The sequence below is a fragment of the Poecile atricapillus genome, chromosome 6 (assembly GCF_030490865.1).
Source record: "Poecile atricapillus isolate bPoeAtr1 chromosome 6, bPoeAtr1.hap1, whole genome shotgun sequence".
In the NCBI taxonomy this organism is placed as follows: Eukaryota; Metazoa; Chordata; class Aves; order Passeriformes; family Paridae; genus Poecile; species Poecile atricapillus.
In genome coordinates, this window is record NC_081254.1 from 21,988,884 (window position 1) to 22,006,474 (window position 17,591).

General features: G+C 41.4%; 1 protein-coding gene across 3 annotated transcripts in view; it reads left to right on the forward strand.

Moving 5' to 3' along the window:
* Nucleotides 1–7,064: 7,064 nt before the first annotated feature.
* HECTD2 (HECT domain E3 ubiquitin protein ligase 2) overlaps nucleotides 7,065–17,591 on the forward strand; it is a 34,389-nt gene continuing 23,862 nt past the window's right edge. For all 3 annotated transcript variants that reach the window (XM_058841606.1, XM_058841607.1, XM_058841608.1), the window contains exons 1-3: nucleotides 7,065–7,844; nucleotides 12,020–12,149; nucleotides 16,645–16,783. In XM_058841606.1, the coding sequence (XP_058697589.1) occupies nucleotides 7,599–7,844; nucleotides 12,020–12,149; nucleotides 16,645–16,783 (515 nt within the window). In that variant the 5' untranslated portion in view covers nucleotides 7,065–7,598. The remainder of the gene's footprint in view (nucleotides 7,845–12,019; nucleotides 12,150–16,644; nucleotides 16,784–17,591) is intronic.

Genomic DNA, 17,591 nt, shown 5'->3' on the forward strand with positions numbered 1-17,591 from the left:
CATGCCACTGGTGCAGGGTGTCTGAATGGCATCCACTTCACACAGTACAGGGATGCCTTTGGCCCCTACCTTAGTAAGTAAGTACTTTGGGTGCTCCTGGAAAATCATGTGTTGTGTCACTTGCTGCCTCTTGCTGGCACACGGGGAGCTTCTTGTCTGAGCCCACACTGACTGAAGAAATGTCCCAAAGCTGCCGCTTCCACCCAAACCTGCTGTGAAACCTCAGGTGCGTTCCTCAGAGGTATGAACATTTCAGTCTGTATGTGTGATGGGCCTCTAACGCCACTACAGACCAGTGTGCAGTCTTGTTGGGAGTTTTTCTCCCTTCTGTGATTTTGGTCTGTGGCATAGCACTGCGGAGTGTTCCTTGTCTTTACTCTCATAGTTACTCCAAACAAGTTGCTGAAAAGCAGCCAGTGGGTCTATAGCAGGAAATTTGCAGCTGATAGCAGTGGGGGAAAGTTAAGAAAATCTTGGGAAGGTGAAAGAGTTGAGTTTAAACTGATGGTGTTCACAGGAGACAGGAGAGAGCCCTCCTATACTTTTAGAAAAATCTGGCTTTCTCAAACAACTTTCCCTGAGCAGGAAAGATGGGAAAGTAAAGCAGCCCTAGAAGAGGGAAGGCTGAGCCTAAGAAATCCAGGCTGCCACAGCACCCAACAGGCTCTGCTTGACCAGGTGCTGAGCTGGAGCATGTCAGTGACTGTGCTACAATTCTGCAGCTGGATCCAAACCAGATGAGGATCCAGACTTTGGGACAGCTGTCCTCAGGGCTTGCTCTGCTGCAGGAACAGCACCACTAACACTTGTAGAGGTTCACTCTCCACTTTGGAGTCCCCTAGGGTTTTAGCCATAGATGAAACGTAGAGGTGATTTATCTTACAGACCAGCCTGAGAAGTGTGGAAGGAAGCTTGCAGATTCATCATCAAGGACTGCTCCAATCAGTGGTAGGGTAGCATCTGCCTCAGCCATCTGATTCTAGCTACCATCATACGTGTGCCAGAGGTCTTTCTTCTTTGAGAGATTCAAGACCTCCACAAATTCAGACATGTCTCCTATTTGTAGAAGTTAGCCATTAGCAGGAAAGGCAATTAGAGTTAGCTAACCAAGATACTGGAAGAAGCAGGCACTGTACCCATCCCATTTAGACATTACAAAGGAAATAGCGCAGGCTGCATTAAAAATGTGAAAGTCTTGACAGTCTGCAAGCATCCAGATCTTAATCCTGCCCAAACCAACACATGGGGTTAATATTGTTTATGCAATTTGCCCTAACCGTTTCAAGGATACTCATGCAAATCACTGTATACATGATCTTACCCCATATTTATTACCTTCAAAGCTCGAAATCTAGGTATTTCCACCCTGTCAGACAAGTCTCCGAGCTAATAAATAATTTCCAAACACCAGGAACCCCGAGTGCGATGCTTTCTCAGCGAGGCAGGCCCCTTCCCTGGAAAAGCCGCCGAGCCGGCGCTGGAGGGAGCTGCAGCCCCGGCTACCGCCGCCTCCGCCGGCACCTCCGTTCGCTCCCCAGCACCCCCTGCTCCTCCAGCTCCTCCCAGGAAAAGAGGATGGGCATATTGAAATTATTTAAATTGTAGCTCTCTCTCTCACTTCAGTTCAAGAACGCTGCCTTTTAAAGAAATCAGATTAATTTGTTAACCACTAAGTAAGCGGAGACTTGCAAAAACATGCTAAACAAATGCTAATTCTCACAGTGGTTTACAATTTTATCGGTCACATGGAAAAGGTACTTTTTGAATTAAGGAGCTACTTTCTGAATTAAACATTATTACTTCTACCTCATTTGAACCTTCTTTAGCGTGACATATTTTTTCTTATTTCCAGTTTGAATAGAAATCGGATAAAATTCTGTGCCTAGTATCTGCCCCTGTCTCATTTAAAAATTAATTCCGGATCAGATGTGACAAAAGTAGTGAGCTTTCTCCCAGCCTTAATGTCTGTCCCTTGCTATACCTTGGGGAATACCATGCTACTGCTACATTCTGTTCAAGTGAAATTAAATGAAATTTAGATTGAATAACCAACACCAGCTTTCTAGTGAGAAGAAATGGAAACCTTAGTAAAGCTGAAAGGTCACTAAGTGAATGCTCTTCACTTGGTGTGTTTTTCTCTTGCCATATCTTTCTTCCAATGTTTGCATAAACTGCATTATCACAGATAAAGAAATGGCTCTGAAAAAGCCATTGCATTTCTAAAAGACCCAAAGGTCCTATTCCATAGCAAGAGGTAATATAATATTCACCTTATTCAGGCGGACAAAAATGAGTTAGTCACTAACCTAGGAGATAATCTATAGCTTAGGCACCAGAGCCCATAAGCTTTTTTCATTTAGCTGGAACAGCTGTTACACTGTACCAGTGATGACAAGGAACCCAAAGTGAAAATGTAATGGTGCCAATATGACAAAACCTCTGATTACTTCTTCCTTCTCTGTGCTAGGAATGTCCAAGCTGGATGCATCCCATTGATGGTGTACCTTCAATAAAACATTTGCCAAAGAGAAAGATATAATTGTCTGCCAAGACAACCCAACTTGCATGTAAATGCTTCAGATAATTAACATTTTTTTATAAATGTTTATGATTTTATTTTTTAAATGAGAGTTTTCAAGTACTGGAGGATATCCAAAGGGTAAGCAAGAGCAATAGATTCATCTAATGTTAGTCATAAGGGAAATAACATGGATTAGCTTAGGAGGGTTTGAGGGTTTCATTTGCAAATGAAGGCATACGATACAGAGACTAAAACAGTAAGCCAAGTTCAAGGTTGACATATTTTCAAGCTTTCAGCAAGAATAACAAATATAAATGGACTAGCTTGTTAGCAATAGTAGATGGATTCACAATAATTTGGACTCTTTTGGACAGAATTCTTCAAATTTATACCTTAGTTCAACTTCGAGGGAAACAAGTGGCTGCAAAAAGGGGAGGTTGGACAAGACTGGGGTCATCCCCTACAAGGTCTGAGGTTGTGCAGTCTGAGAATAATAATGACTTGTGAGCAAATGTGAACTTCCATCTTCCCTAAAGTATGATGTGGGCAGGTGGCACAGGAGGGTACCACAGCTCAGGAGTTAGAGGGCCAGGGAGTCCAGAAGCTACAGTGTCTCTAATTTTTGTGATTCACATGGCAAGTGTGGTGAGTTCTCCAACTGAGTTGGCAGAGTAACAGGTGGATTTCAGTAGCATCTTGCCTGAGTTCTGCTAAAAGGTTACTGAGAAAGATGCTTCTTTGTAAAACATTTCCATTTCAATGCATCAGATCTTTCTGTTGAAACAGAATGTTTTGCTGAAAACCTGTTGTGTTGGAAAACTCCCAACCATTTCTTTTCTCCTACTCCCATAGAGAGGAAATGGGCTGTCTCCACCCTTTGCTTCCTCTTTTGATGTTTCAGCCATCCTGTGCTTCCATTTGTGCCCACTCAGGGTCCATCTCACAAAGCACACATCTCTTAAATGTGTGCTTAATTATTTTTACCTGGAAGTGTATGAGTTCTTCAAAAGGTATAAAGAGAAGGAAACAGTACTACTCCATAAGAGAGACACAGTACAGATGTGTGATGGGCACACATGAATTTTCCCATTCAGCAGCTGAATGGGAAAATTCAGCCTATCTTTTCTGAAGGACAGGTGTAATTTCAATTCCTGAAATACCAGTTAGCACCAGAGATGTTTGACACCATTTGATTGCCAACAGTAGTAAACCACTTGAGGATCAGGGAAAATCCCATAACAGCCCAAACCTATCCCCTAATGTTACTGAATTAAACCAGGGGTGATTTTGGGTAGAGCTGAATTTGACTTCTGACTGCAGAGAAAAATGTGACATCCAATCAGTATTTGTCATGACAATACTCGGCAGGGAATTTAGCCCTTTTTAGTTTTTACATTTGTGTGTCACTCCCAAATGCCAGTCTCTGTGAGTGTATCTATTACTTGTAAGCATTTAGTAATCATTTGTGACCAAATGTTAGCATTTGGTTTGGTTCCATCTGTCATTCCTAGCAGCAGTCTGTGCCTGGCCACGTCATTGCACAGAGATGTGCCAGTGACTTTTCCCCCTTCCTGACAACTCAAACTCTTCGGCTAGAAGAGATATATTTGTGAAGCATTTTAAAACGAGGTGTAAAGAAGGCCTTATTCCAGTTGAAAGGGTCAACATCCTGCTAAGGCAGGACTGTTCTTCCATAAGTACAAGAAAATCTGTTCAGGGTCACATCCTGCCTATGACCCCCACAGTTATTCAGGGGTGATACTGCAGTGTGCATGGTTTATCTGAGCCAGCAGCATGGTGTGCCAGCATGGGGTCGAGTGAGACTGCAAACTCCTCCGGGAACAGCAAGAACTACAGACCCAGGCAACGTGTACTTGGGCATGAGCAACAGTTTTCAGTTTAACTTTACCTTTGCCCCTTTCACCAAAAAATTCTGTGAAGTAGCTGGCACCATGTGATTTAAGATTTTTAAGCAGCTACAAGAGATGTAAAATCAAGGAAAGTGTCCTTCGAAATGCAGGCATTGAGTGTTTTTGGCCCTTTGTAAAGGTTCCCAGGCCATCTGGCCAACAAATTCATTAAGTCTGTAGAATGGCAGTTGAATACTTACATTTAGTTTTGAAAATTGTGTATGTGGCATAGCCCACAAATCTTACTGCTAGAATGTCTTTACCCTGTTTTGTGACTGCTCCATTGCCCACTACCCCAGTTCATCACTTTGGCAACAAATTACTGCAGGGTCTACATGCATCACTTCATTACATGCAGCACTGCTGCTCCCAGCTAGCATCCATCCATGCCAGAAAACTGAAACCCAATTTAGACATGTCTTTCCTAGCTGTGGTTATATATTTGATTGCCTTGTGAGTCTATGAATGATATTGAAATAATTTTAGTTTCAAAGCCTGGGCACCAGATATATACTACATTAGTTAGAAGTAAGAAAATGTGTTTTCTTGTTCTATATATGGTAATTTTGCTCTCTTACAAAAATAGGAAGAAATTTTTTGTGCCTATTTTCATAATTGTCATGAGTGAAAATATTCACCTGAATTAGTTTAGTTCAATAGAGCATTTCAGCTTCAAATAGCACAGGAAAGCATGGACAATAGAAGTTGATGTCTTTGATGTTGCATTAGCTTTTTTGTGAGATAATCTTGGTAGAAAACTATTTCAGTGTTTTTGACACTGTCAAAAATCAGGCCTTTATAGCTCAATGGAACTGAAAAAAAATTTATTTGTTTCTATACTTGTCTTTCTACATTTAATTTTTCTTTATTTCATCTCTCTTTGCTGGCTCAAGGGAGTAAATCCTTCCATGTTTCAAGCTGGCACAGCTCCACAAAACAGTTGCGCCAATTATTTCTAGCCAGGGAAATAATACTTACCACTAGGTGTAAAGCTGCTTGTACTGAAGCTGTTGAAATTACTATCATTATGTTATTTCTTGGCATGGAAAGGAAAAAGATGAGTGAGTGTTTGGGGGGCTTTGTTTAAGTGCAACAGGCCGCTTATTCATGCAAACTGCTGAAAGCCACCGGGAAGTAAGCACAGCGAGGAGGGTGAACTTCTTGGAAAAACAGATCTTATATTTAACTTGGTAAGGAGACAAAGCCATTTCTTAATGAAACCTAAAAAACCTCCAGATCTGCCAGTTCCTTCAGAAAGGAAAAGCCTTTCTCAATGTGTTAGATTAACACTGCAGTACTTATTGTGCTGTTGCTTTTATGACTCTTACAGAAATCTTTCCCACACTTCCTGCAGGAGCTACTTGTGTAGTGCCAATGCTCAGAAAAACCATCACATGGTTTTCCTCCACCTGAAAAACGATTTTGAATATTTGTTGTGTTTCACATCGTCTGTAATGCTATTCACACTCTGTTCCTGAAGCTGGGAGAAAAACTCTTCTTCAGACAAAAAATTAGAGGGGTCTGAAGGAAACTTTAAGTGGTTTGAAGAGCTTAAACTGGATGTAGGTTGATGGGTACACAGCATTGTCCCCCTCTCACGCAGCAGGGCTCCTGCAGCTGCACATACCGGGCCAAGTGGCATATCAGTACTTCACAGCCAGTGTTACATCTGGTCTAGATGTTGTATTGCAACCAGGTCAACACAGCACCTCTTCTGAAGATGGTATTTCTTCACATGCTTACAGCAAAGCTCCAGCACAGCCAGGAAGCTGCACTGAGCCTCTGACAGCAGATTCTGCCTCAGGCAGGTTCTGCCTCAGGCTGCCCGAGACCTGCCCAAACGGAGGGCCAGGAGCCACACTGCACACCCCTGGCACCGCTCTGGCTTTGCCATCAGACAGGACCACACATTCATTACACTTCATTCCTCATGACACAGTGCAGTCCTTCACAGTCCACAATACGGTATGGTGGGCACGGTCTTATTTGGTCAAAGGTTGGACTTGATCATCTCAAAGGGCTTTTTCAACTTTAATGATTCGACGATTTCTGTATTTTCTCGTTGGAGTGTGACCCGAAGCGGCGAGGAATGTGTCATGGGGCGACAGCGCGGTGTGAGGGGAGCCACTGCCAGCACGGCTCCAGAGCGGTGTGAGGGGAGCCACTGCCAGCACGGCTCCAGAGCGGTGTGAGGGGAGCCACTGCCAGCACGGCTCCAGAGCGGTGTGAGGGGAGCCACTGCCAGCACGGCCTCACCGCGGTGTGAGGGGAGCCACTGCCAGCACGGCTCCAGAGCGGTGTGAGCGGAGCCACTGCCAGCACGGCCTCACCGCGGTGTGAGGGGAGCCACTGTCAGCACGGCCTCACCGCGGTGTGAGGGGAGCCACTGTCAGCACGGCTCCAGAGCGGTGTGAGGGGAGCCACTGCCAGCACGGCCTCACCGCGGTGTGAGGGGAGCCACTGTCAGCACGGCCTGTGCCGGCGGAGCAGCACCTGGAACCACCGGGCGTGACGGAGGCGCGGTCGTGCCTACCGCTATCCGCCCCGAGGGCCCTTCACGCAGCTAGCTGTATATTTAGAGATATTTATACATTTTTTCATTTGTAATATATATTTTTATGTATGTTTATTCTTGATTATATTTGCTTATTACTCGTCTATTTCCTCGTGGCCACTCCCGGATCGCGGCACCCCTTGCCAGGGCGGCTGCGCGGGGCCAGCCGCAGCCCCGCGCCGGTTCCTGCGCCGTGTCCTCCGCTCCCCCCGGCCGCCAGGCGCGTTTCCACGAGCCGCCCATGAGCAGCATGGCGGCGGCGGCGGCCCCTCCCGCTGCCCGCGGACTGTAGGTGGCGCGGCGGCCGAGGGCGCTCCCGGGCAGCGGCTCCGGCGGCGCCTCCGCTGCGCCGCGTCCCGCGCTCCCCCTGCTCGCCGGGGCCGCGGCGGGGGCGGCCGGGCTGCGCTGCGCTGCGCTCCGCCCCGCCGTGCGGGGGTGTCTGGGCGCCCGGGAGCAGCACGGCTGCTGCAGTGCCGCGGCGGCCGAGCGAAGCGGCGGAGCTGAGGTTGCCCGCGGGGGCTCCTCGAAGGGAGGAGAAGAGGAAGCGCGGGGTCGCGGGTGCCGACGGCACTGAGAGGCTGCCGCGAGCAGAGAGGCGGCCGGGAGCGGGACCATGTCGCTGCAGAGCCCCCCGGCTGCCGCAGAGCTGCCCCCCGGCCCCGGCGAGGGGCATCCGCCGGGCGCGGAGCTGAGCCAGGGCAGCGCCGCGGCCCCGTCAGCCGAGGAGGGCGGCGAGGAGGAGGAAGAAGAGGAAGAAGGGGAGAAGGAAAAGGAAAAAGAAAAAGAAAAAGAAAAAGAAAAAGAAAAAGAAGGAGAGAAATTGTCGCCCATCCCGTCGGCGTCCACCGCGGCTGCCGGGGTAGGTCCCGTCGGCGCCCGGGCAGCCGCCCGCGGGCCCGCCCGTGTCGCTCCGTTTTCATTTGCTGTGTTTGCCGCTTTATTGGGGAGGAGAAAGGGAAGGGGAAAGCATCGTCTTCATTTTCTTTCATGTTCCTTTCCGCTGAGAGGCTTTCATTCAAGTTTCTTAAAAATAACAAGTGCATCTGTAAGCAATGACATAATGAAGCTATAAATTCTCCATCTACTTATAGTTAACATTTTACAACGGTCTGCTCTGTCGGGTTAGTCATGACTGAGGGTTTGCAGCATTGTGAATGTTCATTAACGGTTCTCGGGGGTGGAGGGTTTCAGCTCTAATGCACTTAATGGCAAGAGAGGTAGCTGGGAAATACTTCTGTATTTTTAACTTTTTCTTTAAAAATCTTTTCCGGCTTCTTGTGTTGAAGCAAAGCTCACAGAACATTTTGATGTAATGATGAATGATTTAATGCACAGAAAAAAATGCGGAAAGGATATTTGCTAGAAAACTTCATTTAAGAAATCTTTTTTCAGGTTTTTTAATTATACCAGAGTTGTGCTTTTCTTTATGCTGACCGTACAATATTACAGAACGTAAAATTTTCCTGGCATGAGTTGGATGTCTTACGTAGCTTAACATTAGAACTTGTGGTAAGTTACTTCAGTCCAACAACAGAAATGTTAGTAATCTTGTAGTAATACACTCAGGAGATTTTAGTTCAGCAGTTCTGAACTTATTAGAATTATCATCTAAATTATCATTTATTTAAATTCATAATTTGAATTTAAAAGATTGTGCATATAATATTTACGACTGCCAGGAAATAATTGTGATGTTAAACTAAGTAATTGTATGCAAACTGCAAACTCCTTGGAGCAATTCTGCCAATTTTGTGTTTTGCCTAAACGTTCCAACCTTCTGAAAGACTTTCAGCTTTGTAAATCTGTCAGAATGTGCAAAAACATTTTTATTCTCGTGATTCAAATACCGATTTGGTGGGAGAAGTCTCTAATGGACGAGTGCCCAGGAGTTATTTTTACCTTTGAATATATCCATCTCAGACTTTGAACGGCAAATGCCAGCCCTTAGACTAAAGATACAAGTATCTAAAGTGGCCTAAAATGTATCAGGCATAGCTGAGCTAATGAAAAATGTGTGGCCCTGGATGGCCATGTAGAATTCCAACTAAAAGAACCAGGAGAACTTCTTTGTAGCTGGACATCTGTTATGTACTTCTGAAGTGTCACCGACAGGCAGAAGCTGTACAAGCGGACCTGCTGCAGAGGAGCTCAGACCTGACTGGGTGTGGTTGTGTGTCAAGTGCAGGGCGGGGTTTGAATTTACCGAGAGCCTAATTTGGGGTTCTATAGCATGTTACGGGGGAGAGAAAGAGTTTTGTGGAGAGATGTCATAGACTATCACCAAAGAGGGGTGATAGTTTGGGTGTCAGCATTCAGATTTTAGGAAGAAACTGTGGAAAACTAAATAATTTGCTCCGTAATAAATAGGGACTTCTGTAAAGGAAAAACAGTCCAAAGTTACACTTTTCAAGCTAAAAATGGAAGGGAAAATCCTGCTTCTTGTGCAGCCTGTTGCACTGCCAGATGCCTATTGGAAATCTGAGTGTCCTTCATGTCTTCTTGCACAGGAAAGCTCTTTTCCTCCTCACTAGTCTTTGCTTGCCATATACATAATGATTAGGGCTAACACCGGATTTTCAAGAAACTCTTCTAGATGATCTTTTGTCTCTTCCAAGAAAGAAGTCTGTATGTCCTTCTTGCAAACATTTTGACTTGTTTTCACTATTTCATTGAACTTCAATGATGAAAAACACAGTTTTACAGAGTGTAATGCTAGTACCTCTCCAGTCTTATGGAGGACTTAATGCTTTGGAAAACTTCCACTAAGAAGCCAGCAGAGTTGTAGGTTATTAATATGATCTTAAAACAGGACTGAAGATTACTTTGATCCACTAACTCCCTCTAAGCATATTCATTCCTTTTGTTGGGTGGGAAGGGAATGGTGGATGTTCAGTTTTCTGATGGCAGTGTGCTTGTCAAGTCATAGGCTCTAAAAGCTCAGTGACCTCCTACAAAATTTTTAAGTATGACATGGTGCTCTGCACTTGGCTTAGATTACACCCTTAGGGGTTGTCAGAATTTCTCATTAATGAGCATAAAGTTTCCCTCTAGGGCCTCGCAATAGAGCTTTTGTCCATGTTTGTCTAATATTGTTGTAACTGTGCTTGAAACAGGATGATGGAGTTAAAGACAGCATGCAGCTTTTGTTCTTTATGATCACTATTGAGGGAGGTGGCAGTAAGGAGAAAGTTTTCAAAAAACTGTTCACCTATAGTATTTCAGTGACATGGCTGAAGTAGAACCTAGAAAGCTAAGTCAGTCAAAAAGGCTGTCACAATAATTTATTTAACGAAAACTTCTTTGTTCAATTATCTCTGCTGTCTATTCCCTATTAATCATAATTAGACTAGTCTGTGCTTCAGAGCTTTTCTGCCTGGACCACACATTTTGTGACAGAGCAGATTAGCCTCAGATCTGGATTTGTTTATTTTTCAGTCACTAATGTTTGTCCAGGGTCTGTTTTTCTGCAGTCACATGCCAAGTGATTTTTAAGAATCATCTTAATGATATTTCAAAGGTTATAGACTACAAAGAAATGTCAATCTGAAAATTACACTGGTAATTACATTTTATTTTGGAATGTTTGTTGCCTATAAGGAATTTGAAACTAGAAATTGAAATTTGATAAGAATACCAATTTTAGAAATTGAAATCTGATATTTTAAAAGCCAGAAGTCTGGTAACTGTTCAAATTTACAATTTAGGGAGTTACGAGCCATAGAAAAATAGCTGTATGTGCCACGGTTATTTAAAATTCCTGGCAGCATACCAGCTTATGTACACTGTGGTGTGGTAGGTTTATAGACTGTCTTATTACCATTCTGGTGGTTTTTCAGGATGTTGTGATGGAAATGCTTTTCTTAGAACTCCAACTGCATGTCTTAGTCCAAATGTGTTTCTGTTAAGGGGAAAGGGAGATGTACTGTTTCAAAAATTTTGATAGGATATTAGACTAATTATTGTAGAGCATGTATTCTTATTTACAGAATTAAAGTTTTGATTTGTCTGGAAACATTTTTCTAACTGAGAGTACAGATACCAGATATCAGGAAAATGAGTCTTTAGGTTACTGCGAGGTTGAAAATCGTGATGTGCAGGAAGTGTGTATATATTTTTTTAGTCAATATGTCTTCTCCTGATATCAGTTGATGACTTGAAAATATTAATCATGAGACTTATGTCATCTTGGGCAAGCCTCTTAACCTCACCTATGCTTTGCAAATTCTGCAAATTCTGTAAACTTAATACTGTAATATTGTAAGTATTTATTATTTATGTAATTTATAACTGTAACTATATCTAGTAACACCCAGTGCTGATTAGCCAAACAGACTAATTGGCACAATCCTTTGAAAGTCTGATATGTGATTTCACTTATGTTTGCTGTTAAAACACAGCTCTCAACACTTAGCAGAGACTTGCGCAGGCTCCTTGGTGACAGCATGTGCAGGTGCTCAAGCAGAGAGTCTTTTAGCACTTTGTTAGCCAAGATTTGTTGGCCAGCCTTTCTTCAGTGGCAGCAGATGCTGACCATTTTGAATCATTAGGGAGTTTTGCCCAGGTAGCTAGTAGTGAATTTTTTTCAGCAGGTTAGAATTTTTGGCCCCACATTTCAAGTCTTGGGAAATTTGTCTAAACTACTTGCATATATTAGGGCTATTTGGAAAAAGGCATATGTGACACTTTCTTCTGTTTAATCTGAGCTGGATATAGTGGGAAGTATAAAAGTAGGCATTAGGATGCAGAAAGTTAGAATACCATTGACATAATCCTAATTGTATTGTGTTTTCTTCGAAGTAATCCAAGGATATCTTTGTATCCTGAAAATTAATACTTGGGGTTTTTTAATGTAATGGAAAGGAACTTTATGGTACCTCACAAACTTGCAGAATCATTATTTATGTCTTATTCAGTTATTACCAGTCTGATTTCAAGATAAAAGATATTTAAGAATTCTGTGTAATACCTCACTAGGAAGATTACTCTAGCAGTAATGTATTAGCCCTTTAGAGCTTACTGTCATCTTAATTACAGGGGTTGGAGGATGGAGCCAAAAATCAGTTTTCCACTTTCAGTAATTTCATCACAACTATCAACCAAAAGAAAGAAGGCATCGGAAACAGAAATTCCCCTACGCAACTTGTTATACCCAACATCAAAAATGGTAAGAGAAAAAAAGACCTGTGTTACTTAGTTACCAAGTTTAGAAGGTGCTCCATTTTCTGCCAGTATTTGTATTGTGGTAGTGCCAGAGAATCTAAAAATCTAGACTTCATTAAATTATTCTGTGTTGTATGTTGTACAGACAGTGATATATATGATAGCCCGTCCTCAGCAGAGGTTGTGTCATAGAGACAAGTTGGATAAAGAAAAACAAATAGACCTGGAGGATGAAATAACCATCTGAAGTTTTAAAGAAAGGTACTGATTTTGCAGATTATCTGCAGATATTCTTTGTCTAGCTGCAATCAAGCAACTGTCTCTAGAAATTGTCAGAAGTTTGGAGAAAATTATTTTATTGCCATCTGAAGGATGGTGGGAATGAGACAAGTATAAGGCTTTTAAATGAGACAGTTGCTGAGAGATGTTTTTCAGTGAAGATGGAGAAAAAATGAAATGCACAGGCAACAATTGGTAAGTTCTGAAGAACTTTATAAGTGAGAAGGAAGGTTGTGCTATGATGAGGTAACAATACTTGATGAAAAGAAAGTGTACCTCTGTATTCAGTATGGTAGGCTATAATCATGAAGCCTAGATGAGATGATGTTGTGGATAGACCTGGAATTTTTATTAGGCTTTTGGGCTAGGAATTTTAGTAATTTGGGACTTTTTGTAGAAGACTGTACAAACATTTTTCAGGTTTGTATTGATCTTGTCTCTGAGCAAGTCCTCTTCAGGCTTATTCTGCCGTGGTTCACTATGTCTTTATAGTACTTATAGTGAATTTGAGGCAAGAAAGAGACTGCAGTGAGAGATCTCAGTAGTGTAACTTTGAAACAAAACTGTTGACAAGTGTTGTCAGTTTCAAAGTTGCGCAGGAAAATGGTGGTTTATAACTTGCAGCATTAGATTCTTACTAAAACAATATTTTATTAGTCCTATTAGCTATCCTATACTAGGCAGCTATACTGTACTATACCGCTATACTGCAAAACTAAAAGTCAGTGTAAGATTTTTTTTTTCCAAGCAGTTTTTGTTATGGGCTAGAGAGGTGCTTTCCTCAAAGGAAAAACTTCTACAAAAAGGGCAATCACTGAAAGGTATGGTTCAAAAAGTTTGAATCATACCTCAGGCAGGATTTTTTTGCTTAGTTCAAATTGCTTTGTACTAAACAAAGGAAACCCCAGTGGCTGGAGATGGCCAGTAAAGAATTCTCTCACTGTGGCATAACATACCAAAAATCATCTTCTCCCCTGACCCCTCTCCCTTTCCTTTCTTTTAGTGCTTGGCAAGAATGAAAAACTCTAATCACCACTCACTTGAAGTGCTCTCAATTCTGCTGCAAATAGTGCTGTCCCAGTTGTAATTACTGCCTCATGAGTACTTAGTTGTTTATTTTCACCACTCTAATGCTTGGCAATATTTATTGTAATCAAGGATATATTCTTGAAACAGAGCTCAGTGTGTAAAATTAAGCAGATGCTGTAGTAGTTTCAGCATCAGAGTAACCTGCCTATATAAAACCAAGGTATTTTTAATAACAGTCAAAGGTGAATTCCAAATATTTTGAGGCAGTATGTGTATTCTGCGAATAAATTAATAACTTAAACAAATTTGTCTATTAAAATGCTGCTTTTGCTAATCTGGCATTCAGGAATAATGCTTGGTTCATATTTTGGTGTTTGATTTTTTTTCACTTTATACATGTGCTGTCTCTGAACATGTATGCACATGTAGCTATATATATATAGGTGCATATACTGGTAATGCTTCAGGCTCAAGTTCAAAGAATATTAATTTCATTGAAAACAAAGGTGTGGAAAAGCTAATGCTGGTAAATACAGCATGAAAAGCAGGGGGATGTTTGTGTGCACATAGCTGCCACATATAGAGTCTTCTAATGTAACAATGGTCTGGTATAAAATTTATATACTAAATAGATTGTTTTAGTTATTTTCTAATGTTACAAATACAATAACTAGGTTTTGTTTGCTTTATCTGCTTTGAAAATCTTCACTGGCCAGCAGCTGTGTTGGTCACAATGAAAATAATTGCAGTAAATGAATACTGAACTTCCCTGGACTACTCAATTCTGCTTTGTATCAATGAGATTTTCTTCACCAATGTTTTTGATTGTTCCTTAAGCAGTCATGCATTGCTGAATCTTTTTACTTAATGTAACTGGGCAAGAAGCCAGAAATTACTGGCTATTCTTGTCTTGTTATATTGTGTTATTGCTGTTTATCGACTCAATACAGTTTCTCATTTCTACTCAATGAAACTCAAGTGACAGGTCTTAATTAGTATTCTTTACTGGCAGAAGAGCAAATAAATCTATGTACAAATAAACTTGAATGATGACAAAACATACTGAAGTTGACCATATGTGTTAAAGATACTATTAAAAAATAAATTTCAGTATATGTAAATTAAATTGCATATATTTCAAAGAAAATTGCATTGCTGACAGGGTGCAAGTTACCAGCTTAGCACCTACAGCCTCAATTTATTGAATCAAGAAGCAGAGTCTGCCAGCAGATCTCTTCTACAGATGTAAAAGGAATATTTTCCTCATTTTGGTGTATTCAGCTGGTTATAACTGAATGTTTAATCCATTTAAAATTGAGAAGACAGAATGAGAGTTAAATCAAAAAGCTTGTTATTCTCAGAGTATAGAAATAAGACAAATTCTTAGATTATTTAAAGTCAGTCCATTCTGCTTTCCGAGAATGATGTTCAATAGCAGAATGATTGTTTGGCACCTTAGCTTGGATTAATTTATTATCTGTGTGTCTGCTTTATTTTTTTCAATTACTACTCTTATCCTAAAATAGTTAAAATTCCAGCTTTGAGAATGGACTAGGTTCCATATCAGTAATCAATGCCATCCTCAGGGGATTGAGGGCAGTTCTGATCTGCTATCTCATGAATGGTGTCTGAGTTAAGTCACAGTGACAGTGTCTCTGTCATGAGCATGAGTGAAAAAAAATCTGCTTTTGGATTCCTGGCACTTTTTTAGCATCTGTTTTTCCCTGCTGTGATAAATGGAGTAGGCAGCAGTGTAGTGATACTACTTTGATGTTTAGTTAATTAAAGAAAAACAAATCTTCAAAAAGGCATAGAGGGGTCTTAGACAATTCATAGAGCGTTTTCATTAAATATGTATGACTTTTGAGGACACTGTTATTTTATGTAGTGTCTTTTATCTGAAACATATGTCACAATTCATGTAAATACTTTTTAAAATGAGCAGCATAAATCAGACTGTAAGAGTGAGGATGCTTGTGAAGACACTGTCAAAATGAGTATTGGAAATGCAGTGGAAATATTTTTTCATGTCTTGGGTGGGCTTACATTGGCTGACTGCCATACACCCACCAAGCTGCTCTATGGCTTCCCCTCCTCAACAGGACGCGGAGAAAATAAGATGAAAGAGCTCATGGGTTGAGATAAAGACTGGGAGTACACTTTCCAAATATTGTCATAGGCAGAATAGACTTGAGGCTATTAATTTATTGCCAGTTAAAGAAAACAGAAACAAAACTCAAAACACCTTCCCCTTCTGTGCTTACCACACGTTCCCTTGTTCTCAGCTTTCTCTGCCAGCAGCCTGATCAGTCATAGGCTCTCCACTGGCTGCAGGAGAATCTCTGCTCCAGACCCTGGAGCACCTCTTCCTTCTCAATTTTTTCCACTCATGTGGGTATCTGTAGGGTAGTTTCTTTCTTTTTTTTCCTTCCTTCCTTTTTTTTTTTTTAATCCCTTTTCTCTCTCAGCTGCTGTGCAGGTTTTTTTTACCCTTTCCTAAATATATTGTCATGGGGTGGAACCAGTGTCACTGCTGGGCTCAGCTTTGGAGCTGTTGGACACAGATGCAGCCTCATCTCCCCTCTCACAGTAGCTGCACTGTTGCCAAGCCTTGCCATGCTAATCTGATCAAATGTTCTCAGATCAAGTAGAAAGGAAGTAGTAGAATAGAAAGACCTTGGCAAAGCATTGCCAGTTGTACTGGAATAGGCAGCCAAATTTATTGAGAAGTGTTCAAAGATGCTTCTGTTTCACGACTAATTCTCTATAAGAAAAAAAAATTGCCTTTCCCATTTAGTGTTTTGGAGAGATTCTTTATGGAAGCTGTAGATGATCCATAGTCATCTCTAGCTAAAATTCTGTATCACAGTGTAGAAAAATGGACGTCTTGCCCTTGTATGATAGTTGGACTTTCAGTATGGTTGTGCGTGAGATTTTTCTCCACTGTAAGGAGCACCAGTATTGCAGTTTGTATATTAGATATTTACACTCTATATTAGAAATACAATAATGGGCGACACTGCTATTTTTAGTAGTTAGCCAATTTTTCCATCATGTCTGCATGTGCATATGGTAAGAAAAATACTGTTCTAAAGAATTAGAATCAAACACTTAGAGTTTCCTTTTTTTCCTAGTATCAATTTATTTGTGTTAGATGCATTGTATTTACTCTTCTTTACCTTTCTTTTAAGGAAAAGACCTACCACCTCTTTGCCTCGATGTACGGCAAAAGCAGCGCATGTCTATAGATATGTTGCCCCAAGAACTGAAAGCACCATTTCCTCCTGAACCTTCCCTTCCAATTCGAACCAAAACTGTGAAAGATTTTCAGTAAGTTATGCTGGTGTTCCTAGAAGTTTGCTTTCTTCCTTTCTTCGGAATTCTTTTCATTTTTACCTAATGCATACATTTGATTTTGTTAATCTCAAATGAGGAAACAGTTTTAGTAAGACTGGCAAGGAGTTAGTCTGGTTATGATGGTAGGATTGATAATTCTGTTACAGTGAAAACTATCAAAATTTTTTTTCTAGCTTGAAATGTTGTTCCACACAGAAAATGGCAAAACATATACTTCAGAATTAGGAATGCAATGAATGTTTGGTTTTGGAAAAAAATATGTACGGCTTTTTGTAAACTGGCAAATCCCTTTCAAGTCTTAGGTATTTTGGTTATACTGGCAATTATTTATCTCTTCCACATTTGAGATTTTGTGCTTCCAGGGAGGAAAAGGAATGCTTTTTGATTATTTGGTGCATATTTGGTGGGAAAGAAAAAGAGGTATAAAGGAAAATTTGCAAAGAAAAAAAATACCTTTGCTGGTATTCAGGTGATCCAAAGAGCTGATTCAGATCTTTTTATCTATTGACTATTGCCTCTAGACAGTCTGTGGCAGTGTTTGTAAAGAACTCCTTCCTTATATCTAATCTTACGCCTCCTGCAGGTTAAAGCCTTTAGCCCTTGTCCTGCCCATTTGAATCCCCAGCTGTGAGCCCCTACCACCTCTCCATTTCCCCTCTCCCACGGCTGCCATCCTCCAGGCAGTGCTAGGTCCTTCTCAGTTGGATTTGGCAGCTGCTCCCTGCACTGAGCTGGGTTTGGATTTCCCCATGCTGAGGATTTCTTGCATAGCCTGCAGCAA